Source organism: Cygnus olor, chromosome 4 (assembly GCF_009769625.2).
Source record: "Cygnus olor isolate bCygOlo1 chromosome 4, bCygOlo1.pri.v2, whole genome shotgun sequence".
NCBI classification, from domain to species: Eukaryota; Metazoa; Chordata; class Aves; order Anseriformes; family Anatidae; genus Cygnus; species Cygnus olor.
This window is the reverse complement of record NC_049172.1, coordinates 5,195,462-5,220,191: the sequence shown is the minus strand read 5'-3', so window position 1 is coordinate 5,220,191 and position 24,730 is coordinate 5,195,462. Positions and strand designations below refer to the sequence as shown.

The 24,730-nt window shown below is 41.7% G+C and overlaps 1 protein-coding gene across 2 annotated transcripts in view; it reads right to left on the bottom strand.

The window, feature by feature from the left end:
• DKK2 (dickkopf WNT signaling pathway inhibitor 2) overlaps nt 1-24,428 on the bottom strand; it is a 46,390-nt gene extending 21,962 nt beyond the window's left edge. Inside the window, exons 1-2 of one of the 2 annotated variants that reach the window (XM_040554753.1) lie at nt 23,718-24,304; nt 23,339-23,547 (exon numbers count right to left, since the gene is read on the bottom strand). In XM_040554753.1, coding sequence (XP_040410687.1) covers nt 23,339-23,473 — 135 coding nt within the window. In that variant the 5' untranslated portion in view covers nt 23,474-23,547; nt 23,718-24,304. Of the gene's footprint in view, nt 1-23,338 lie in introns of both variants that reach the window. The other variant, XM_040554752.1, reaches the window with a different exon arrangement.
• Between the last annotated feature and the right edge of the window lie 302 nt (nt 24,429-24,730).

Below are 24,730 nucleotides of genomic sequence, written 5' to 3'. Positions count from 1 at the left end.
ATCATAAATACATGGCAGCACAAAAATATTACGCAATGTAGATGTGTTAGTTGGAAGCATTCACTTCTAAGTCGGAGCAACTTGGAAAAACTGTCAAAAAAATGCAAACAAACAGTCTGTTTTGTTCACAGAAAAGCTCAGGCTATGTGCGTCAATTTTTCTGAAACCCCACATCCACTCATCTGTGCATGGAGCAATGTCATGGTCTGACAATGCCTTCAAAAAGTCCATTTTGTACTTCCGAAATGAAACCCTTTCAAAGCTTAAATAATCTGCTTTTGTAGACTAACCAAGCTCATAAATATTTAAGTCATTAGACACATTTGCAACTCTAAAAATATTTTTAAAAACATTGCTGTGTTCAGAAAAAGCAGCTGTACAGCACTCCATAAATCTACTTTTTCTGCGTGTTCTGAGCAGAACCTGTTTCAATTTCAGTTCAGCACTACAGAACAAACACATCTGAGAGAACAGGCCAGATTACTTTTTGATCCTGAGCCTTTCTCCATCTGCAATTACAACTAATGCAGCGCTTACATTTCAGCTGCTCCATGCGGCCACCAAACCTACTCTAAAAAACAACCAAAGACCTACAAAGCGTCTGGTGCACGCATGGCCCCGTTAGTTCTGATGGGATCACTGGCTGAAGGGCTTGCCCTATGTGAGGGAATATGGGAGCTCTGGGCTTTGAATAGCAGGCTCCTTGGGGGCAAAATAGAAAATACCTGCAGAGTTATAGTCAAGTCCCAGCCAAGAAAGGTGCTGGATCTCTGCCCGCTATGACAGCTCTGACTTTGGTGCCGTGCGTCGCTTCTCCATGGGCCACTGCTGGATCCCACAGATCCCACAGGAAGTCCAGGCAACGAGCCTTTTAGTGCTCCAGATTTTGCCTAAGTTTTGCCCCCCCAAAAAAGTGGCCTAAAGTAAGACTGGTAAAAGTTTTGCCGTTGTCTGGCAGGAGGCAGACCCAACCCTGTCTCCCCCTGGCCAGGTGCTTGCTGCCAAGGGAGCTGTGGCGCCACCCTGCAGTGGGGCGCAGCACCTCCCGAGCATGCCGAGCAGTGTTTGCTGCTAAGAACACCTCAACTCTTGGCAAGGTACAGCGACCCTTCAATTTTCAAGTAACTACCAAATTCAGCACGAGGGAGTGGATGTTGTTTTCAAAATTCAGGAATTAACACACAGAAAACTTTTTAACCGCTTTTGAACATTTAACCTTACCCAAGAGTTTGCAAGAAGCAGTACCACTGAAAGGCTACCTACCAACTGTCTGATGTGGATTCTCAGAAGAGAATCACCAAGCAACACAAGCAAGAAAAAACATTTTTTTTAATCTGCTTTTCTATAACAGCTTTAGGAATATCATATCAGCAAAAGGAAAAACAACAACAAAAAGTGCTAAGAATGAGATTCAGATACTGTTTAGAGACTGGTTTGCATCCACAACAAGGGCTGGTGACTTCAAGGGAAGAGTTTCTCCTAGAAAATCCTATTTAACACGAGTCAGTGTGTCACAGGCTCCGTATTAAAGCTACCACATTCAGGATTTCAAGGGAGGGAGACATACATATGATTTCATGCTTGAAAACTGTACCACCTATGCCATGCACATGCTAAAGCCTATACACAGCTAGGCTGATGATTTCATATTTAAAATTCTTTCCTTATACATACATGACATGAGCATACAGCAGAGAGATAACATGGGACCATACTGGTATATGGCAAATAACAACAAAATATGACAAACCTACATCATTTGCAAGTATCATTCTGATAATATTATTTACATTTACAATTTCTGTCTATTGAGAGGCAGCTGAGGAACCTCAGTTTCAGACAAGACCTGCATTGTCCTAAGCAAAGTGGGAATAGGAATTCCAGTGTAAATGCCAGAAGGGTTCAAATCTAGCTCTGTAGTGGATTTACAAAGAGCTGAATGAGGTCCAAAGTCTTTAAGGGTATGTCAACAAATCAAATTGAAAACACAGCTATTCCAACAAGGGATCTGTATGTACTTACATACCGCATATTGGCATACCTGCCATGTGAGAACTGGGTTTGGTTAACGTAGTTAGGAAACTCTTCATTTAAATTTTATTTGCTTCTCTCTTTTGAAAACAGCTTACTATTTTCTTTTTTTTCTTTTATGGGCCACCAAATTACATGTGACCAAATGTACCTATTTAGTGAAAATGGGTTCCATTAGTATGTAATCTTATCCTTGCATTGTTTTCTTCTGAAGGAAAATAATGGGGAACAGGTGGTGATGCTTAGCATCAGGCTCCTGTTTCTAGAATTACAATCTACTGGGAGCCACCAGCAATCTCTGAAAGCTGTCATAAGTGCTCAGGAACTAGTATGATCCAGAGCACACTCAATACATTAAAGCGTCTTTTTGAAAATTTAAGTAGGTGTGACAGGAGAAAACTGGCTGAATGGCACAGGGATCCTAACGTGTCCCTGCAAAGGGTCGTGATTTCCTTCTGCATCCCACAATAAATAACTCAACCTGGCCTCCATTTCCACAGCAGAAATTAGACATTTAAAAAATTCAAATAGGTACCATATGCACTATAAACCTTTCTGGTTTAGCATTCAAATGGAGCCGCATTCACGTTGTTGGAAAATATGGGATTTAGATTCTCCTAGAAGAATATTAAAAACCTGTTCCTTTACACTTATTTATCCTTTTCTCAGTATCACAAAAACAGCTGTGTTGACAAATATCTCCTTGATTTAGTTTGAAAACCTACTGATGTCACACCGCACAAATTCACCCTGTGGGTCACGACACCGCGTGACGAATGGACATTTCTTTGTTTTATCAATCCCATCCTTGTCTTACCAAATGGGAAGATGTTGAGAAATAATTCCATACAACTGACGACTGTGTTTTCCAATGCGTTCTCATGATGAGCATGAGTCAGAAACAACACCAGCTAGAAGGAGCTAAACAAGCAAACAAGCATTATAGCCATGGTTTAAAATTTGGCACCAAAGCCAAGGAGTAGGACAAAGACAATGCGCGTTTGGCATGGCAAGTTCAACAGACATACAACTTTCTAGAAGGAGCCATTGAAGGCTGGCTGATATCCCCAACTACTGTTTTGCACTAGATCTGCCAAGATACACACTTGCATGAGGGAGCACTTAATACAGGTTTGTTCTGCGGCATTACAGTTTGGGAATGACAGAAGTTAAAAGAAGATATTTGCAGGGCCAGATTTTTTGTTGGTGGCAATTGGCAATCACCCACTGATTTCCACAGGCATGTGTCAAATTACACCAAGTAGTCAGACTGTACTTCTTGCGTAGCGATATGATGGCAATGTTACATTAATTATTACTGTAGTTATTTCTTTTGGGACACCTTAGTCAAAGTCAAAGCAGTCCCTGCAAGTTGCAATCATTTGAAGCTAGGCTAACTTCAGCAGGTTTGGGGCTGGAGCATGTGTATTTTTGCTATCTTTGTTCTCACCTGAGTTAGCTTTCCTCTAAAAAGGCCGCATGATAAGCTGCAATTCTACAGGAATCACATTCCAATTCAACAGTGCTCAGGAAATTCTTTTACTACTCCTGTTTTTCCTCCAAGTCCTAATGCAGAGAGAATCACCTTTCTCCAAAGAGACTCATGTATGTGGTTCTCCTCATGAAGCCTATGGCTGTAACAGAAGAAAATGACAAGGTGCCCACTGCTTTGAAGACACGATAACAGGAAAACCACCTTATAGAAGCAAGACAAGCCCAGTCCACAAAGCAGGGAGAGATGGCCAAAGACAAAGGTATTAGGGGAAAAAGAAGGGCAAATATTTTTTCCCGCTTGACATCATGCTAACAACAAAGCTTTTCTCTTTAAACTGTTTGTGTAAACAAAACTGTTATCACCAATTTTGTTTGTTTTGTTTTTAACCTAAGAAACACTAATTTGGAGGTATGAAACCTCGAAGTCTTAATTAGCCTTTCTACCTGAAATCAGGCTGCTGATGTAAGGGGCTGTGTTAAACTGTCCCATCAGATCTATCCAGAATCAGCAGGGTTCTGAATTTTCTTAATACAGTAAACATTTCGCACACTTAGCACTCCTGAGAACCTGCATCCAGCTACAGTAACTGAAAACACTTCTGGCATGTGCAGCACCAGCAACATTCTTGACCAAAAAGACAATTGCAGAATTATTATTACTGGTGATGACTGAACCAGCAAAAGTGCACAGCTTGATCCCAGGAAAGGTTTAATCTCCAGAAGATGAAATCATCCTCATCCTATTTGGTGAACTGACTAAATTTAGACATTGGGAAACAATTCACATGAAAGCAGGTTACGCCATTTTTCAAGAAACATGATTCAGAATAATTTTACTTGAATTCCAAACTTCAAACTTATCTTCTTATCTAACGGTGTTTAAAAAAATTGCTATTCTTTGATCAGTGAATAAGACTGAATACTGATGTTTAGAATCATGAATAATTTAGGTTTGAAGAGATCTAATTTCTGGAAGGATTTTTTTTTTTTTTTTTTTTACTCGTAACAAAATCCAAAGGTTTCCTGTCTTTATCAAGCTTCCAAAAAATATGTCCTTTTATGAGCTTTCCTTTTCCTGGCACTAGAGATTGCAGAACCTCTAATAACATCAGAGAATTGGTAAGAACTAGAAAGTAACTTATAACCTTCCTGCTTAATCCATAGACTGTAAATAGTATATATTGCATATATATGTATATGACCATAAAGTTTTGTCAGATGTAATGTATTAAAAAAAAAAAGCTATTCCAGTGGAAAAGACAGACGTTCTCCTTTCTATACCATTGCTAAAATTAAGTCCTTGGCTAAATTCTTAGAAGATTTTAAAGCTAGAAATACTTTAGTCACTTTCTGAAAATCTTTTTTCCACAGCCTGACCGATCACTTTCTAAGTCAATTGCAGCATAAATTCCCCTTAGCCTGGAGCACAAAGATTTTGGATTTAGCTCTTATAAATATCACAAACTTATAAATATTGCATTGCTGAAGATTAATTTTTTAAATGTGTGTGAGGCAATAGTGATGAATTCTACCATGTAACAACTATGTTAGAGCAAAAGATAAACAGGGAATTGATTGATTTCCATGGATCTCCCTTTGTGATCAATTTTTGTAGCCTTCCAAGCACAATGATTTTACCAGCTTTTTTCAAAGAACAGAACTCTTCATTTTCAAAACCATGTGTTGCCAAATGAATCTCTAGTGAGTTGTATTATTCTGAACTAGCTGGGAGATGGTGCATATACAGGAATATACATATTACATAAGGGATAGAGTTCATGGTACGGTGATTTCAACAATTTGCTGATAAACAAAGTGATTACTTTTAGCCAGGTTGCATTTCTCCATAAGCAGAGCATGAGTACTTTGTGGCAGCACACTTTGTAGACAAACTGCATTGCCCTGCATTTGACGCAGTTGTTCACCCCTCTCAGTTTGTAAAATCTGGATCCAATTTTCAAATGAAAGATCACTTTGCTGAACATTTATTTTTACTGTGGAATTGCTTTACCAGTGTTTGGTGAATAGGCTCTTTTCAACCTTGGAAATTATTTATTTAGATTTTTTTTTCTCTTCAAAACGTTGGTGGAAAATGTTTGCCTGCTGGAGGGGCACCACATGCTTCTGATCTGAAGGTTGACTGACATGTACTGCCTAAAAAGCACCTTGTCAGCAAGCAGAAGTACAGGCAGGAGGTTAAATGGTTGTTACATATTGAAATGAACTGGGAATTGCAGCCCTGTCTTCCAATGTCTGTCAGATGAATTGAGTTCCAGTCTAATTCAGAGTCCTGGGAACTTAGATTTCTATACGCTGAGGAGTTTACAAAACTGAAAAATGTAACATCACAAAGAGATGGATGAGAGAGAACTAAACACACCAGCATGAAAGCTGCGAAGGATGAATGCAGCAGTAACCTGCTGATAAAAGAGCAAATACAGGTTCCCAAAGCAAATACTTTTCCTATCTATGATAAATTGTGGTGTAGAAGAAGGCTTCTGCTTAGAATCCATAAAAAATTTTTTTGTACTGCACATTTTTTTCATTGTAGGATTAAAAAGAAAAAAGAAGCTTTTTATCCCAATATTTTCTATGGGAAAATGGACCAGTCTCAAAGGAGTCTTGCTCTTTCCATTACTTTTTTTTTGTTTCCTCTTAAGAATTAAATGCACTAAGTTCTGATATTTCCAGGAATACTGGAACCAGAATATTTTGTCAAAAAGTAGAGTTCCAAAAGTAGAATATATTAGATATGTATCTTTTAAAAACAAATATTTCCAAGGCAAATTTAGAAAAGCTGTTTATTTAAACAGTATCATTTTCAACCACTGTGCTTCCTATTATACTTTATGACATGTAACACCATTCTGTATTAATTTCATCTGTGTCTTTCTTCTCGGAAAATACCCCGATTACCACTGTGTAAATGTTTGGATTGGTCATCTAAGTTATCATCTTCCAAATATTTTGCGTTCCTAAAAATATGAATTTATTTCAGAAAAGAGCATTTCCACATACCGGGGAATTTCAGATGGCATACAGTGATGAGATTTTGGAATCAACCCCATAAAAGTTTAGTATAACTGATGACTCAGTAGACCAAGCAGTAGACTTAAAAAGATAGGCTTCCCCTCATGGGCCAATTAAGTGGTCCTTTGTGCTTTTGAATGAGGTGGTTATCAATTGAATGCAGCTCCTGGAGCAAGTTTCACAGCATTCAGTTTCATTTGCACCCACAAAACAGCAGACCTTCTGGGAAGGTAACCCCTGCTGTTTCTCCAATGCTTTGTGCACCTAGAATTGTTTGAATGAGTCGGTTCTTTTATTGCAGTTGAACTTCTGCATATGTACCTTCTAATACTGGTAATGCAATGCTTTGCAGATGTTGCAACACTTTGGAAGCTATAAGAAATTATTTTAACTACTGTATGAAGCCTTACTGAATCCCAAGAAGAGACTTAAATAAGATGTTAAATAAATAATTATTTAACAACATTTCTTTGCTTTTAAATATACCATCTTGCAAAGGCATAATACCACTGTCCTATGGGAAGAATTCGGAGTTTTCAATTAGTTTTTGAAAATGCTGACATGAGAAGTGACACAGACAATGGACTGGAACAGATGGGTTGGGTTGTCTGTAGACATAGGACCATAGAATCATTTAGGTTGGAAAAGACTTTTAAGATCATCAGGTTCAACCCTAACACGACAAGTCCACCACTAAACCGTGTCCGTAAGTGCCGCGTCCACGCATCTCTTAAATACCCCCAGGGATAGAGGCTCCACCACTTCCCTGGGCAGCCTTTTCCAATGCCCAACCACGCTTTCCATGAAGAAACTCTGCCCGATATCCAGTCAAAACATCCCCAGTGCAACTTGAGGCTGTTGCCTCGCGTCCTCTCACTTGTCACCCAAGAAGAGACCGACACCCTCCTCACTCCTCTCAGGTAGTTGTAGAGAGTGGTGAGGTCTCCCCTTAGCCCAAGTTCCTTCAGCCACTCCTCTTATATCTCATTTTCTAGATGTCTATGACATCTAAATAGGTGGGATGATTTTCAAAAGTGATTAAGCACCTAGTGCCTTCCATCTACAACATGTAATCATTACTGGAATCTCAATTTGAAAAATCAGCCAGCATACCTAAAACTGTAAAAGGGAACTGACAGCCCCATGTTAGCCAGAAGAAAAAACAAAAACAACCCAATCAAAACAACAACAAACAAGCAACCAGCCAAGCACTTGTGGCCCTTGTAAATACTATATCACATGCCCATTATAAACAGCGTGCTCAGATAACCAATATAGTACGTATGCACAAAACCGGCAGAATAAACATATACACCATTAGCTGGGATTTTCTTTAAAAAAAAAAAAAAAGTGTTAAAATCAAAGTAGCCAAACTCAGGATAGCAAGTTCCTTTTCATGTCTGCTTTAAAGAAGAGAGCAGACTGGACTGGGTCGCATCTATTAAAAATCACATACTGCGTGTATAACACAGTATTTTCAGGCTGTGCGAATTACCACCTTTGTGTGATGCAGATGGACATCTGGTGACATCAGCATCACAGTGAGGAAAGACAACCCCACCACCCCAGCACTTATAACACAGTGACTTTTAGTTAGGCTCCCTACAATTTCTGGTGACACGGATCTGAAAGATAAAGTGGGAGATTCTTGGGCTGACTGCCATCTTGAGTTGCTCTTTGTTCTGTTGAGCTGTTCTTTGTTCTCAGCTGCCTGTATCTATCTGTAGATGGAGCCTTTGCTATGAACTCACAAGGAAGTGATACTCTGCTGTTGAGACCAAGTTTGCTGACCTTATCTATGGTTTGTTGACCTTATCTATGGTGAACTCTGCCTTCAGAGATCTGAGCAGAAAAACAAAGATTGATTCTGAAGGCAAATGTAACTAAATTCATTGAGTTACAAAGAATTTGCCACAGAGGCTCCCCACAAAATTACAGGATGTGTTTATGAAGTTTCTATAAAATATGAAGATACTCAGCCCTATGTATAATGATAATCTGGGAGGAAAGAATTTACTCACAAGCACAAAAGAGCTTGAGGAAGTAACAAAGGAAAGCCCCTGCAACCAAATGACTCTCCCCCCCCCCCCAAACAAAAACGTTCATTCTGAGTGATGAATGGTTTGAAAATCTGAACCCTTTCTGAAAGTATTTACTTCCTTTAGCTGACCAAATGGTAGCAAAATTGTTTGAAATGTCTACCCCCACTTGTGTGCGCTACATACTTTGTAAATCTATCCTAAGCCTCTTTGTCTACTGCTTCGTTTTTCCATTTCCTTTTCATTACAGTCATGTTTTCCATTCACTGCAGTGATCTCTCTGGAATATTAATGCGTAGTCTAGAAGTCTCTCTGGGTAACAAACCCACACTGAAGTTTGTGGGAGTATTCACACTGATTTCAGTGGACACTCCTGGACAGAGTATTTAAATATTTGCCTAACTAATATTTATATACACGCATCTTAAATTTGGTGAGTAAGACAACATGAATGCTTACATTGAACCAGATATGCCTAAGCTTCTTGATAAATTGAGGTAACAGGCTGGGTTATTAATGATATCAATAACATATTGATACTAATTTATGACATTAATATTAATAATAAATTACTGGTAATTTACTATTGTGTTTAGTACCTACCAGTGCAATCCCTCTTCTCCGTGTTTGTCTCATCTCTGAGCAGTTCCATATGGCTCCCACAGCATCACGGGGCGACAAGCTATACCATATGAAATAGTAGTTCCTGGCTCTCTGATAAGTGCACACCATCCGCTCTTGGTTCTTCTAGGAAAAATACTTAGTGATAGCTCCCCGCTCGCCCTTTTCCATGCCATTCATTATTTTCCGTCTTTCTGTCCTGTTCTCCCATGGGCATCTCTTTCCCAAACTGGGTGATGTGCCCCATTTAACATCTCCTGTGTTGAAGCAGTTCTTCTGCTCTGATTACCCCTGCTGTCCTCCTCCCTCATCCAACCCAAGCTGCTTTATATATATATATATATAAAATTTTATTTTTATTTTTTTACAAAAATGCATGCAGTTTCTCAAGAAGAGCAGCACAGCAAGCTTAAAAGTAGTATAAAAATGTGCTTGTTTTGTTCTCACTTCCTGTTATTCTGCTTGGCTTCCACCTGTCTCCCCTTGCTGCTACCTCAGCATTAACTGACTGACTCTAATTTAGAAGTTATCGCTTTGCATGTCTAACTGTGGTCACATTACATTGTGTACATTGTTATACCTACAGAAATGGAATGGGTTTTATTTCCCAGATGCTCAGTATACTGGATTTTACTGCAACTCTTTGTGGAGCATTTACGTTCTTATTGTTCTGAATATATTTCATCAAAAACTTATGTGCCTCACTAATCCACTGTTTTCCAGATAATTTTCCAATATGTTGAGCAGCACCAATCTCTAAAAGATTTGTGTAAAATTTCACTTACATCCTCCCTGGATTGTGAAAGCTGGCCATTTAGTCCTGCTTATTTCTTCCTGTATCCTGATCAGTTATTAGTTATTCTAATCAGGTCTGAAATGGGTTCTCTCCTGGCAACTCAGTTTCTTTAAAGCTTCTGTACTTCAGCTGTAGCTCCGGTCACACAACAACTTGAAGAGCAGTGGCAAACTGCTTGCCAGAAACAGCATCATTTGATTTTGATCTGTCATTAAGCCTTGTAAAAGAGTGCTATTTTGAAACATTAACCTTAATGTTATCTTTACAAATATGATTAAGGCTGAGTATTAAGAGAGCATTTTGTGAGGCAGGCTGGAAGGAAGAGGGAAGCCTCAGCCTCACACATGTTATCAGGACAGCAGAGCATTTGAGGTTTTTTGTTCTGGAAATATTCAGGTGAAACATACTGTGAAAATAAACTTTAGAAGAAGCAAATGTTCACAAAATGTCTTCTCGCAGCTACCGTTTAAATTAATTTCCTGCCAATGGGGTCATTTTGGACAGGAGGGGATCAAAAGTAAAAGCAGTGTGAAACTTTGCTAAGTTTTCCCAGCATACAAGCACGAAGACTTCCAGTGAAGTCAGCAGCCCCAGGAGCAGCCGAGCTCCTGATCCTGCGGTAATACAGACACGTGTTGGACTACTGGCAGTGCACGAACTGCATTCCTGGCTGGTCTTGTCTGCTCGAGCCATTTCAGCAGCATGGCTCGTCCCAGCTGAATTTCAGCCCTGCACCACCTAAGCAGCCTTCAGCTCCTCTAGAAACCGGTCTATGGGTAAAGCTCAAATTCAAAGTGCTACATCTCAAAAGACTTGCATGTCAGGGGAAGAAAAAAAAAAAAAAGAAAAAAGAAAAAAGAAGAAGAAACAACAAAAACACACACGCAGAAATTGAGACCCAAATACTGACCAGTACAGAATACAATACAGCCAGAAGGAGCACTGGAGGTCAAACCAGGGAAAGAGAGGAAATCAAATCCAGAAACTAAGTGTTAGATTCTGTTGTGCAATCTGTTTTCACAGAATCAGCTAAATCTGAATTAGTGAATTGCACATCAGCTTTTGCTCTTACCACCGCTACATCCATGGTATCTGGGAAATGGCTTAGACACATCTCTGGAGAACAGCATGGGTCCGGTGCTTCCAAAAGGCCGAAGTCAAGACGTTCATGTGTCAGATACATGTGCCAGGGTAGCTGTCCCAGCTGCACAACACATGATGTGTCAACTGCTTTACATAGGGTGGGTCAGGAAGAGGCTCATTAAAGAGAAAAGCTACAGCTCTGCTTGCAACATCTCTGCATCCTTGTCCGGTTTTACACCAAAAAATAAAAATCACGCTGCCTTCAGAAAAGAGTTACTCTGGATGGAGACTACAGTCCATACAGAATGGCCAGATGAACCACGTCTGGTACATTAGATACAGATCCTTCACTAATATTTCATATCATTATTTCATTGTTGAGGGAATAACGTAAATTATTCTTACTTAACTTTTTGTGTGGTAATTATTATAACAAAGTACTCTAATGACCAAATTCTGACCATCTTACATAGGTGATGAAAGACAAGAGTGCTTCTCCATGAGCATACTTTGCAGTGAGGGAGTCTCAACCTAACGATTTCCTCTGAGCTGAATTTCTCTACTGCCTAGAAGTGGCCACAACCCCTCTCCCTGAAGGCCCCCACAACCTAATTCCCACTGGAAACACTCAGAGATGTTAGGTACACAAACACCCTTGAGATTCATCCCATCTGTAAACTGGGGACTAACCTCTGAGGTAGCTTTCTACACTTAAGTGTGTTTCACCTCTTGGGTCAGACGGCACATTTTGCAGAGTTAGGAGTATTCACATGGCATTTATGGGCAGTGTGAGCTTCTTTCTGTGGCCACATTTTTTTGGTGCATCTGCTGGGAAACGGTGCTGGAGGGAAGTGAGTTACACCACTTCTTTGGGTACTGAACTGTCACCGCTGCGGACGCACCCCTCAGTGGACCTGAAAGCTATTCCTGAATGATTGAAGGTACCATCGTGTGGCTGTTACAGAGGATAAGCAGTCTGGTCTCCTTTTCCCCAACCTTGACCCATCTGTTCTGGCCCTTCAGCTGTAAAATAGGCTGCAGAGCATCGTGGGTGAGAAACCACTTCAGTCCCACTGAAGTCAAGAGTGACACCACATCCCAGACCTGGAACTCACACACTGCCATCGTACCTGCTCGTACAATGAACACTCTGGCTTCTATTTATCTAAAACCTTTACAACAAAGCCAAGACAGCGTTATCTTGCTCTTCATCTGTTTGGTCCTATCGAAGGAGGATTCTGAGGGTAACTCACTGAGACAAGAACCTGGAAGTGGATACCCCCTCCAGTGCTGAATGGTATCTCGGCTAGCCTGTCCTGTCTGTGGTACATGCCTGTTCTGAAAAATGAAAGATTTTCACAGTGCTAATCCCCGTTACACAGGCAATCTGCAGCCCATTTGCTATTCCTTTTTGGCTTTATTTTTAACAGGGCCTTAAAACATATTTTTCCTTAAAATGACAACATTCTTTTCTGCCCTCTTTGTTCGTGGGGCTTTGTGTGCTCATAAACAGTTTAAGAGTTCCCTTCACACCTGCGATGCACATGTGTGCCTGTAATAAAGGCTCTCTTATCTATCCTGTGCTGATAACTTAAGAGGACAGTGTTCAAGAAAAGGCACCGTCCTTGCAACTGTGATAAGCAGAACCAAACCCAAACCTACAGCAGCGACAGTAAGGCCAGCGTGCCTGGGAAGGAGGGAACCTGACCCATGAAGCTCCTTAGAAATCTGTTTTTCAAGGTATTAGGGGTGTCCTTGGTTTGGCACTCTGGTATTTAAACTCTCCGTAACCTGAGTTCATTGAAGTGCAGAAATAACAGAAATCCCCACTTGCATTTCAAATGAACATCTGCCTGTCAAGTATCTCCATGCATTAAAGTCTTTAAACTTTCTACAAATGTTTTTTAACGAAGCTATCCAGACTTCAATTCATTCAAAATCATGCTTCCCAGTTTGGAAAAGTCAGGAAGGGAAGTGGGGAAAAGCTAATCCTGAAACTTTTGACTTTCAAATTCATTGTTCCAAATGCCCAAAGTTTCAGCACTCCTGCTAGTTGATCACCCTACACTTCAAGTGAAATCCAAAGACAAAATCCACTCTTGCACATTCACTAACAATAATAATATTGCCTTTCAACTTGTGATTTTTGTCTACCACTGCTGTTTAGACAGTACTTATACCAAGATTTTCATATGCATATAGACAAACATATAGGCTAAGAAAGCCTGAGTTCCTGCATCTGAAATCCTTACAAAATTTGCACAACTTAGTATATTTTATATGTGTATGCCATACCAAGAAGTAGAACCTCTTTTTTTTCCCCACAAAACAGAAGAGGCACCTTCTTTCCCATTCAAATCAATTCCCTAGAGAAATGAAGGAATGGAGTCATCCTTATCCTGGCCGAGAAGGAGAACTGAAGGAGTGGGAGCTGAGAAGCCGTGGGGAAGGCGAGCAGACCTGTGACCTCTGATCAGGCTCAAAGACGCACGGAAGAAGCCTGCATCATCCCAAGGTCTTGCTCCATCCTTCCTTGAGCTCCCTGGACTCCGTGTTGCTTATTTGGAAAATCGTGCCAACAATGCTTCCCAATTAACATAATCTGAGCTATGCTACAGCTATGCTGCTACTCAAAAACAGCTTGCTCAGAAAATGCCCCCTGGAGACTTGTTTACACAGTGTGGAGCAGATCGGCACGCATCAGACTTCCATGCCATGACTTCTCTTTTCGGCTGCCTCATGGAGGTTACGTTCTGCTCCCGCTGCCCCGGCTTCAGAGCCGAGGTCTCAGAGGAAGGAAAACCCCAAGTCGGCCTAACCACAGGATGGTTTGGGATCTGCGAGGCTTTCCCAGTCCCTTTTAGCTTAAGCACTGGTACGAAGTCTGAGAGAAATTTCCCTCCACAGAGAAAAGCTTAATCTTCTGGTTAGACAACACCACACACTACAATTTGATACTTAATAAATTCTCTCAAAGCTATAATACAAGTATTCACTTGGTCACTTATCCTTTTAGCAATAAAAAACAACTGAGAGTGAAGTTCAGTTGCAATTTGTTGCAGCTGCTGTGGCAAGGACCCTCTTGGAAAGCAATTTCCAGAGGATTCTTCTTGTTAAAAAACCATTTCCTTCGCAAGGAGTGGGGTGTCTGGAAGATAGCAGTGGGGACAAAACCAAGCACAGAAGTTTACAAGCATTCCTGAAGAGCTTTTTAAAAACCCTGTATTTATTCAAACAATTACAAGAACGTTTTATGCAGCTGAGCAGTTTAGCCTCTCCACCAAATACAGACTTCTAAGCCTAACTTTTGATAGACATTTTTCCTCATTGCCCCTGAGAAGACACAGGCAGCAGCATTAACACTTGGCCCCACCACAGAGAAGGTGTGGACAAAGGATATGATCTCCTCGTTTCCCAGTCCTCCCATGGCTTCCAAGATTTCCCTTCTGCAGCACTGACCCACACTTCCTCACTCTTCCTGCCACAGAAACTGACTGAACTGCTTTGTTTGAATAATATATACAGCAAATTTAGCTTTGTTGGGAGTAACAGGGACTGAAAGGGTTTGGAGGAACAACTTCCAGTCACACTGAGCAACCCCGTAGTGTTTAGCTCACACTTTATGGCGCATGGTCAGTTCTGTGGCTTAGGTGGTGTCATTATTGCTACCTGAGTGGATGAAACTGAACTTTCAGAATGAAACTGGACTGAAATCTCAGGATGACAAATCTGGTAAAACTTTCAGGCTATGCTAAATGCATGAAACAACTGATGTCTTCACATTTACTTGATGGTTCCCATCATCCCAGGCCATTAATGAGGTGATCTCCCCACAAAGAGAAGAAGAACGATGCCAGGCTGTTTATAAACACTCACAAATTTATCATCAGGTAACACACCAGCCTTCTCTAGTCTGTCAGATGGACACCCTGTTCACTGATGCAAACCCAGGATGGTAGCAGCTTTTTTCACCACCTTCCTGCTTCTTCAATTATTATTATCCCTCATGTTTTTCACCATACCCTCCATCTACACATGAAAGCTGTATATTAATAATCTAATCACAATCTGTAACTCTTTCTTCGGTAAGGAATGCCATCGTCCTCTCCACCCCTAAACGAGGAGATGCTCATTTATCAGCTCCTGTTCCCCTCCATCCCTCCTAAAAAACGTCATGGGAGACCTGGTGTGAACAGGAAAGAAGTCCCCACCCAGCCCTCCTCCTACCCAGGAGAAGTGGGAGGTTTACAGCTCAGTCGCTGTGTGCTGGACAACCTAATGCCCCCCTACAGAGAGATACACAAAATTTTCTTTTTTATCATGGAAGAGAGGAGCATCTCCCAAGCAAGTTCACCACGAACTGGAAGGGAGGCAGGCTCCGCTCTTTTGCTCTCAAGCCACAAGAGAAGAGACAGAAACACAGCAAGTTCTGCAGCCCGGACCTGTGCTAACCCTGCCAGCTAAGGCCAACAGAAATCCCATTTAGCCATTTTTTTACCCAGCTGCTGCTCAGGACACAAACTGTCTGCCGAGCCCAAAGCTCCTGCTTGCAGTTCTATGTCATGTTGGACAGAGGTTTTCCTCCTTTAAAATCTATGCTCTGTAAGAACTCACCCTGAAGAGGGACCATATAAGCAAAAGCACTTTTGTGTTATACTCTGCATGAACACAGTCATGGTAAAAAAAATTATGGAAAGCACCAGTAAATCTAGCCACCGTAAGAGCAGGTGGAGGCTTCTTTGTAGCATCAGGAAGTCCTAGAGCTACTTTCATTAGTGACTTCAGAAAACAACCCAAGATATTTGTGATGGGAGCCAAGACCCACTTAAACACAAGACCTAGATTTTGATGGCTCCCTCTGAGTTGACATGAATACTTGATACTGGCCACCAGAGCACTGGGGCTGTCCTCTGTGAAACGCTACAGTTTTGCGGTTTAAAAAATAAATAAATAGAAAGGGAGAAAGTCATACGAAAGCAAAAATGTTAAATACAAGATGGTAGCACATCTGACACTACTTTTTCTTTTTCTTTTTTTTTTTGACACCATATGAACCTTTCTGATGCTTGTGAGAATGAACTGAACTAGGTTAACTCCAACTAGATTAGTCAGGCTTAACATTTTGCATTTCTGTTACTGGTTTTACATATGATTCTCGATCGCCTTTCCAGAGACCTTGTTTTATGCCAAAATGCCTCACTTCAGGATCTTTGCAGGCTGTCCTGAAGAGATGCACCATTTTCTGTATGCAAAAAATTACTATATGTTTACATACAGTAAATCATTACTAAAAGCTACCATGCTCTGTGAAAAACGGCAAAATGAAGGAGCTTTTCCCTCATAAGATGCATTACTTTCAATGATTCAATGGCTAGTTATGAATGAGATTCCAAGAACAAAACTTTCCTGCTACAACACAAACATATTCCGTTTGCAATTCTTTTCAAGAGATCTCCATTTTCGGCATTTAAGCCTTGGAAGGAAGAGATCACAGTGACGGCAAGTCACCGCTTCGCTCAGCGCAAGCTGCCAAAACGCACAGACCGGAGCCCGGTCCTCCCATTCACTGGCCTGACGAGTACACTTTTAAAAGCATGCACAGCCTGGTTCACACTTACATGATGCACGGAGAATGAGGCAGAGGGCTTGCAGAGCAAAGCAACACCTCATTCCCGAGCATGTGCATAACAGTCCACCTTCGCTTGCTGCTAAAAATGCTAAAACAATGCCATTTGCAGTACATATGTGCAACATGCATGTCTCCAAGATTCATTACTGTGCATATGAAAATTCAATCATATCAAAGCTTAGCTTTAAGAAAGTCCCAAGGGGCTGAACCGTGTGCTTATGCACTTTGAGGGGGGAAAAAAACAACAACCCTTAAACTTTTTTTTTTCTTTTTTTTTCTTTTTTTTTTTTTTTTGTAGAATTATTCCAGTATTTTCCTTTAGTAAGAACAAAATAGCTGCAAAATGACTGAACTCCACATTCTCACTGCTTATATCCGTCTATTTTCGTAACTCAGGTTCTGTTTCTATGCAAACACAGATGTATAAATCATAGATGGAGTTAGAGTCAATCCCAAGAAAACTGTAACTTAAATGAACAAAACTCATTATTTTGTTTGAAAACTGCTGTGCTTTGGTCATTTAGCACAGCCATATGTATCATTTTATACTCTTTCTTACCTTACCTTTTGTAGCTCTTTCTAGAGCAGAGGATTCCACAGTTTGGAAGACCTGCAAATTCACCTGTTTTCATTGCAATTTGAAAATTGCTTGGTTTTCATGAAGTTTTACATGAAAATAAATCTGCCCTTCATCAAAAACAGAAAAATTGTACTGAAGAAAAGTGATGGTTTGGGGACACATTGTCAGCATACATCCTATACTCGACCAAAAAAGAAGAGATGAATGTACATGTTCTCTAATGAAAATAAAGACTTTTGCAGGCAAAAGTCATTTAAAACATACAAAGCCAACCTGATCTTAGGTAAAATTAATTAAAAAAAAAAAAAAAAAAAGATCTTCTTGGCTTTTGTATAGCCCTTGCACATTCATTAACGTAAAGCTCATAGAATTTGATTTCAACCTAAAGATACCAGAAATGCAACCTAAGACAGCCGAAATGCAAGGATTTTTTAAAAAATAACCTCAGTTTTCTAACCTATTATCTAAATACACAAGGAGCATTACCGGTGGAGCAAAAGCAGAGAGGCAGTTTCTGTTTTTCTTCCCTGTTCTGAAGGATCACGGCAACCTCTTCTCCTTAGATCTGTCACAAACGTCCAGGGACTGTAGCGCAGGCACCGTGCCACGGAGCTCCCCGGCAGGGGGCTTCTGCAAGCCCAGGTGGGAAGGGAAGGTCTCTGCCTTGAAGCAGAGTTCTCCAAATCATCGCTTTTACATATGTAAAAAAGGATTGTTAGGATATACTTTAAAAAAAAAAAAAAAAAATCCCAGAAAGACAAAACCGAAGAGGAAAGCCATGCATGCAAAACAAACAGAAGCAGGAGCTTTATGGGACTCCTCCTTTGTGGAGTTAAATTCCTCCTGAATGACATTTCCAGGGTGAGGCATTTGTAAGTACAACTGTAAAAGGACCAAGGCTCAACTGACAAACCATGAGATATGAAGTGCTTGCAAGACGCATCCGGTGTTGAGATAATTAAAATCAAAATTAAACTTGAGCTCTACTTGCATCTGTGAAGCATCAGTTAATCAAACATAATGAGTTAATCAGACTCATTTTTCTGAGGGCAAAATGTAATCATGCATCATCTTTTGTCTTGTCCTTAGACTCCGACAGACACTAACTTTTCCTAAGTATTTGCACACCCGATAGCACATCAGGGTCCTGGACATTTTCTAGGCATTGCTGCAACTTTAATAGGAAAGAGTCCTAGTAAAGCCACTTTATAGGAGCTTTTACCCTATTTTAAGAAGTCAAACAGTAATAACAAAGTAACGGGGACTCCAAGCATGACCCGGGAAGAAGATAATACCCTGCATCCTATATTTTTGCAATCCAGAGACAAGCCACTCAACTATTTAGCAAGACTGCTGCCAGTAAACCAGTGTCTCCCAGATTCCTAACAGAAAAGAAAAAGAAAAAAAAAAGAGCAAAGAATACATTTTCTGGTGACCTCTGCAGATTTAGCAATCCTGAGCTTTTTTGGGTTCTGTTTTATTTTTTCATTTATTTATGTTTTAAACTGTTGCTGGATGTAACTTCTAGGTATTGTAATTAATTTATTTTTAGTCCAGTGGAGAAATAATTCATACTGTCTTGGTTTCTAGCTATTCAAGATATTGCGGTTACATTTTTGGTGTCTTTGGTACATTTTACTGTAACATTCTCAGGGCGCTGCAGTCAATTACTAAATCTCATGCTGTTTTACTTGCTCCAAAGCATCATCCAAGCATTTTCTAGCGAGTTTTTGTGGGTAACTATGTCCTGTTTGAGAAACACATGCGTGTCCACGCGCTGATAGGTATGAGATCAGCGTCAATGCAGACATTTTGATTAATGCCCTTTCGGTTTGGTTTCTGTGGGCTCAAGGCTCCTGGCTCAAGCTGGGATAGAGTAAAAAAAAACAACAACAACAACAAACCTACATTTTAAAAATTAAACCAAGTGCATTTGAAACACAAAGGCTTAGCTGGTATCTATCATGCCTCCACAGTGTTATAACCTGCCCGAGCTTTCCGCTCCTCTCTCCCTGCTCCAAACGTGGTCTCTCTCTCTCTCGGGCACCCCACGGTCGTGCCAGGCCCCCCTCCCAGCTGTCCTGCTTCTCCCCTTCGCTGCTGCTGCTCCCGCTGTGCACGTGGGGGAAGTGGGAGGGACGGTCCCAGTGGGAAGCACAAACCCAGCAAGCTGCTCGGCAGCAAGGGGAACGAGAGAGATGACTTGCTGGGGAAAAAGAGACAAAATAACAGCTTTTAGCTGGGACTTGGGAAGGGCAGAAGGGCAGAGAGCCTGCGGATGGAAGAGGGAAGGTGGTTGGAAGGAAAGCCTGGTAGCTCTCTCCCTACCAAATCACTGAAGGCTGCTGAGCGCGGGGGAGTGCGAACCCCAGCACTGATGGAGGCCGCGGAGGAGAGGGTGGACTACAACCCAGAGGCAAGAAATCAAGAAGTTGGTGAAGTGAATCAAAGGAGCTACGGAGCCTTTCACGCAGAAACCTATGAACGGCAGTGACCGTCGATCCCAGCTGCGACACGTGGGAATTTCTCTTTCACATTGTGTCCTGAGGACACAGGAGAGCTTGCCCTAACGCAGCAGAAGCTGTGCCTAACATGCAGTAAATTAACACACCATTGTTGCTGATCTGGCCTTGTTATTTATGTCTCTATTCACTGCCTTTTATTTAATTAGAGAGATGATATATCTGTAACAATTTTCTAGAGGGGCTAACTACTGAAATATTAGCTGTTCCTGGAAGCCGCTCCTCTAAATCAAGCTTTGAAAGGAAATTGGTGGCAGACAGTATACGGTGCTGACCCCCCTGAAAAGTAACAGTACAACATGCACTGTACGATCCTATTTCTGGGCATATTTTTCCCCTGTGCAAAGGCTGTAGACACTTTGTGATTCCCTGTGAAAATTGGAAAATATTAACAGTTTGCGGAAAGGGGAAAACAGGAGTGATGGTGAAGAACAGCAAAGACAGTAAAATCTCACCGATTTAGCACGTCAGTGCTTCTCATTCTCTGCTGATCGAAGGTAGTAAAGGGAATAAGAACAGAAAATAAATAATATTCCTCAGAAAGACATAAAAATGCAAGTCTTACTAAAACCCACACTTGCCCTGCTGGTCCCTCCAGCAAGCCAAATCAGCTTGCTTCGCTCACGCAAGTATTTTCATTAATTTGAACTGGAACTTTGCCTGACAAAGGAGCGCAGGATCTTCCTTTTCTGGGCAGAAGCACTGTAACCACCAGCTGAAATACATCAACACTCCAGATAAGCCATGAACTATTGTATCCGTTGATTTATTGCTGATTAAAGACTCCCAAGTTGCTCCTAGTCCTACAAATTAACGTAATTGAAAATGTTGCATTAACATATTAAAGAAACACTTTGAAGGCGTGTTAGTCTACCAAACTAAATAAGTAAACAGATTGCTGGCTGATGATCCTCTGGTCCTCACAGCAGTTTCGGTGAGAGTCCTCTGATTCCCACTGCATGTATCAGCAGAGAGCTCAATGCACACCTCAGAGCTGTCACAACAGCCCTTGCAAAATTCTGTTAACTTGCCTTTAAGCTGCATGTCCCTGGTCCTTAATAAAATTATTTCCTAGTTGTACAAGGCACTCAACTCACTATTTCATGGTACTGAGATAGGAAAAGTACTTCCATTTTTGACATTTTATAAATTCCATTAATGCAAAAGATTGTTTTGGAAAGAAAAGCATAGGCAGCTCTACTCTTGACAAATGGCAACACAAAACTTCAACACAAAGTCCCATCACCTTAACAAATCAAGAACTAACCTAATAAGAGAGCAACTTATAAAAATTATCACTTGTGACACCACTGTAAAAAACGCAGCGGCTTACCAACCCTGCAACTGGAAGCATCGCCAAAGATAAAGTCTTGTCACAAAAGTAACTACTTTCTTTTTTCCTTCTTTTTACTGCAATTCTGTGTTAACTATTTTGCTTCAGGTTTAGGGTCAAAAATAATATCTACAATTATTGCTAGTGAATCTGAGTCATTTTCCTGGTGCACACTGGTCTAAGACCATGCAGCACAGAGAGAGGGGAACCAGCACTGACAGCCCTTGACAGGAGGTGAGACTTCTGATCCTTCAGGGGGTTTGCTCAAGGGAGGATGGCAGAAAGAGGATCCCACAGGTGAAATCATGGCAAGTGCTACAAACAGGATGTCCTACCATGCATGCCAACTCTTCTACCATTACAGAAACTTGCAGTTTTGTCTCTGACTTGTGAGTTCATGCTGGCAACTAGAAATCCACTGCAAACAACTCAGATTGGCAAGCTAGGGTCAAATCTTGCAAATGCCACTCATGGGCAGTGCAACCTGTTTTCCAGGAACTTGGTAAGTTATACTCAGTTGTCCTCATCATTGTGCCGAATACACACTGAGGGAAGAAGGATGTTGTACATAGGGAAAGGTGGCAAGACCTCTCCAAAAGGCAAAAAGTACCTATCGTGCCTGGGGCTGTACAGCACAGCCCCACAGCAACCTGCACAGAAACTCATGGAACAGATAACGCTCAGTGGGAAAACGGGTCCTATATGCCGACTCGTTGTGAATACACAGAAAACAAAAGAAAACCCAAGGAGAACATACAATAAAGTGTACCATGCTCCTGTATTTCCTCAAAGTGATTTAGCATAATAATTATTACAATGTGCACCAAGAAAGAACACAGTACTTTAGTAACATGAAACTTCAGCGCAGCATCTGTTACTAAACTTTGCTCAGAGGTAAGGAGAGGCGACCAAATTCTGGGTGAATTATAAAACAATTGAGTGGCTAGGGAAAAGAAAACTTGGAGAAGTTTAAAAACAAATTTCTCACACGCAAACCCCAAAACTACCACCACTGTTACTATGCCTGCACACAAAACCAAATGATAACATTCAATTATTAGGAAGCTGATGTGAAGCACTGTAATGAATTTAGGGGATTGCTTGAATTTGCAGCTTCTCTGCTACTTTAAGGAAAATGTAGGCAAGACAGAGACCCTTAAGGCACCGAGTATTTTGCCTTTTTAGTGCTGAATGTTGGCAGCTCCCTTGCTGCTAACACTGTCGCTTATGAAAAGCAGCTGTATTTTGAGGTACTAATAATACCCAATAGTAAGTAGTCTATATTTTCTGAAGTAGCCTACCTCCTTCAAGAGCAACATTCATACCATCCAAGTTGAGGCTTGATAGAGAATTGGAGGACTGATGGCTTAAAATACTGCTTTATTGGTTACCACAAATAGAGATGAAAGAACATTTCCTATCAGACTTCCAAATTTCAAAGCAGGCTAGAGAGAAAAGAAGCCTCTGTAGTTCACAAACATGTTAGGGTCTCTTTTTCATAAAGTTCCCATAACCTTTTATTTTCTCCTTACACTCAGACTTCACATTCAGGGCTGTTACTCGCTGCTTATCTCATCTGGATATAAACGCACAAAACTTCTAAAACCACGGGAACGTATTCGAGACAAGAAACCTGGAATTTATTTTCTGTCATATTAAGCAAATGAATATGCCCTAAACTATACCACTGGGACAGCATGACTTTTCATTCTCACTATGGAGAAAGACATCAGAGATTAACTTGCTAGGAGGGATTTTTTAAAGTAAATTTCTTTTGCCACTGGAAACACCATGTCCACTTAATGGTCAAATTTTCCTCACCTATTCGAATTCAATTTATTCAGTGTCTTAGAGTTAACAAGGAATTTCTTCCTTTACTTCCAGCAACCCTTTGAAGGATCGAAACAAAGAAATACTGAAGATGATTTTCTTTAGATTACTCTTTCTTTCATCAGTTAGTGATCCTACAGAGAAAAACTAAAGGTTTTAAACCTTCCAACTACCACTTGCAAAGTTCCCAATGCCTCTTTTGAGATGACCTTGTCCCAGACAACCCGGATGAAGTAAATTAATCAATGTAATACAGTAAAACTTTGAAAGCAACGTGAGAGGGGGACTAGCAATTCTTTGCATATAGCACGCAGACGGACAGACACTCGAGCAATGAAGCGATGTCCTACCTCTCCTTGCCGGTGATAGTGTTTGGGAGGTTTTCTCATCTGCTCTAGCATTTTGCCCTTCTTACTGCTAGCAAGCGTCAGTCCCTGGTGGATGCCTGCGGATCTGTTGGTTGCCTGAGTTGGAGCCTCCCCCATCAGGGTGGACTTGATGGAGTTCACCTTGGCGCTGGAGCTGTCTAGCTGGGAGCTCTCCACGATCAGGACCGCGGCTAGTAAGAGGAGACAGCAGGAGCACTTATTCCACATCAGCATGATCATCTCCCCTCCCCCCAAAAGGATTATATTTCTTTTTCATTTTCTTTCATTTTTTTTATTTTTTTTTTTAAGGCAAAGTAAAAGAAAAGAGAGGCATAAAAAGGTTCGAAAAAATATCTCTCACAGCTGTTAATAAGGCAACGAGTTTCAAAGCCACACACTCAGGGAAGTGCTGTTCTGAGAGAGAGGGGAGAAAAGCAATAAAAAAAAAAAAGACTCCCCTAGGAGGAAAAAAAAAAAAAAAAAGTGTCAAGTCTATAGGCACTGGGCATCTATCGGGTCTGTAACGTGGTGGCTTTTTCCTCCGGGTTCTTGAGAAGTCCAGGCAGTTCTTTAGTGACAGCGAGCAACAAGCTGTGAGGCAACTGCACCCGGGCAGCTCCCGCCAGCGCAGCCACCAGCACGTTTGCTCCAGCTTCAGAGGCAGAGCGAGCGAGTGACTTCCCCCTCTCCTCCTCTCTCGCCGCACAAGCCAGCAGAGAGGAAACTCAAACCAGATCCAATCCGAGCAGCACCGGCAGAAGCTGGGCTTCGTTTTCTTTCACTCTCTCTCTCTCCCCCTCTCTTTACTTTTTATTCCCCTCCTCCTTTTTTCTGTCTTTTGCCTCAGCCTCTGCAAACAGCGGGAGCGAAAGAGCATGGTCTCCTCCTTCTCCTCCTCCTCCTCCTCCTCCAGCCCGACCGCTGTGGGACGAGGGGCTTGGGGCGGGCAGGGGACCCCGGCGCAGGCAGCAGACCCCTGGGGCTGGCCCCCACCCACAGCAGGGCCACGGGGCTGGGGGCAGAGTCAGGCAGGCGCCCACGCTGTCCAGTACTCCCCTCGTACCCATGGGGGGCTCTGGCAGCTGCTCGCTGCCCCCTGGATTTTTATAGCCACCCACAGCTCCTTTCCTTCCCTCCGCCCCCAGCCCGGGGGGGGGCACCCTCCTCATCCCCCCCAGCTCCCACCTCAGCCTGGTGGGGAGCTGGGGCCTGCAGGGCCACGCAGAGCCCCGGACACACATGTGCAGCCCACAGATGCTTGGGTACCCAGCTGGCTTCTACCCAGGCTCCCCAGATTTCACCAGCCCTGCAGCACCTTGAAAGCCTGCTGCTGGCGAGCAAGCCCTGCCCGAGCTGGTGGCTGACCCCCAAGCC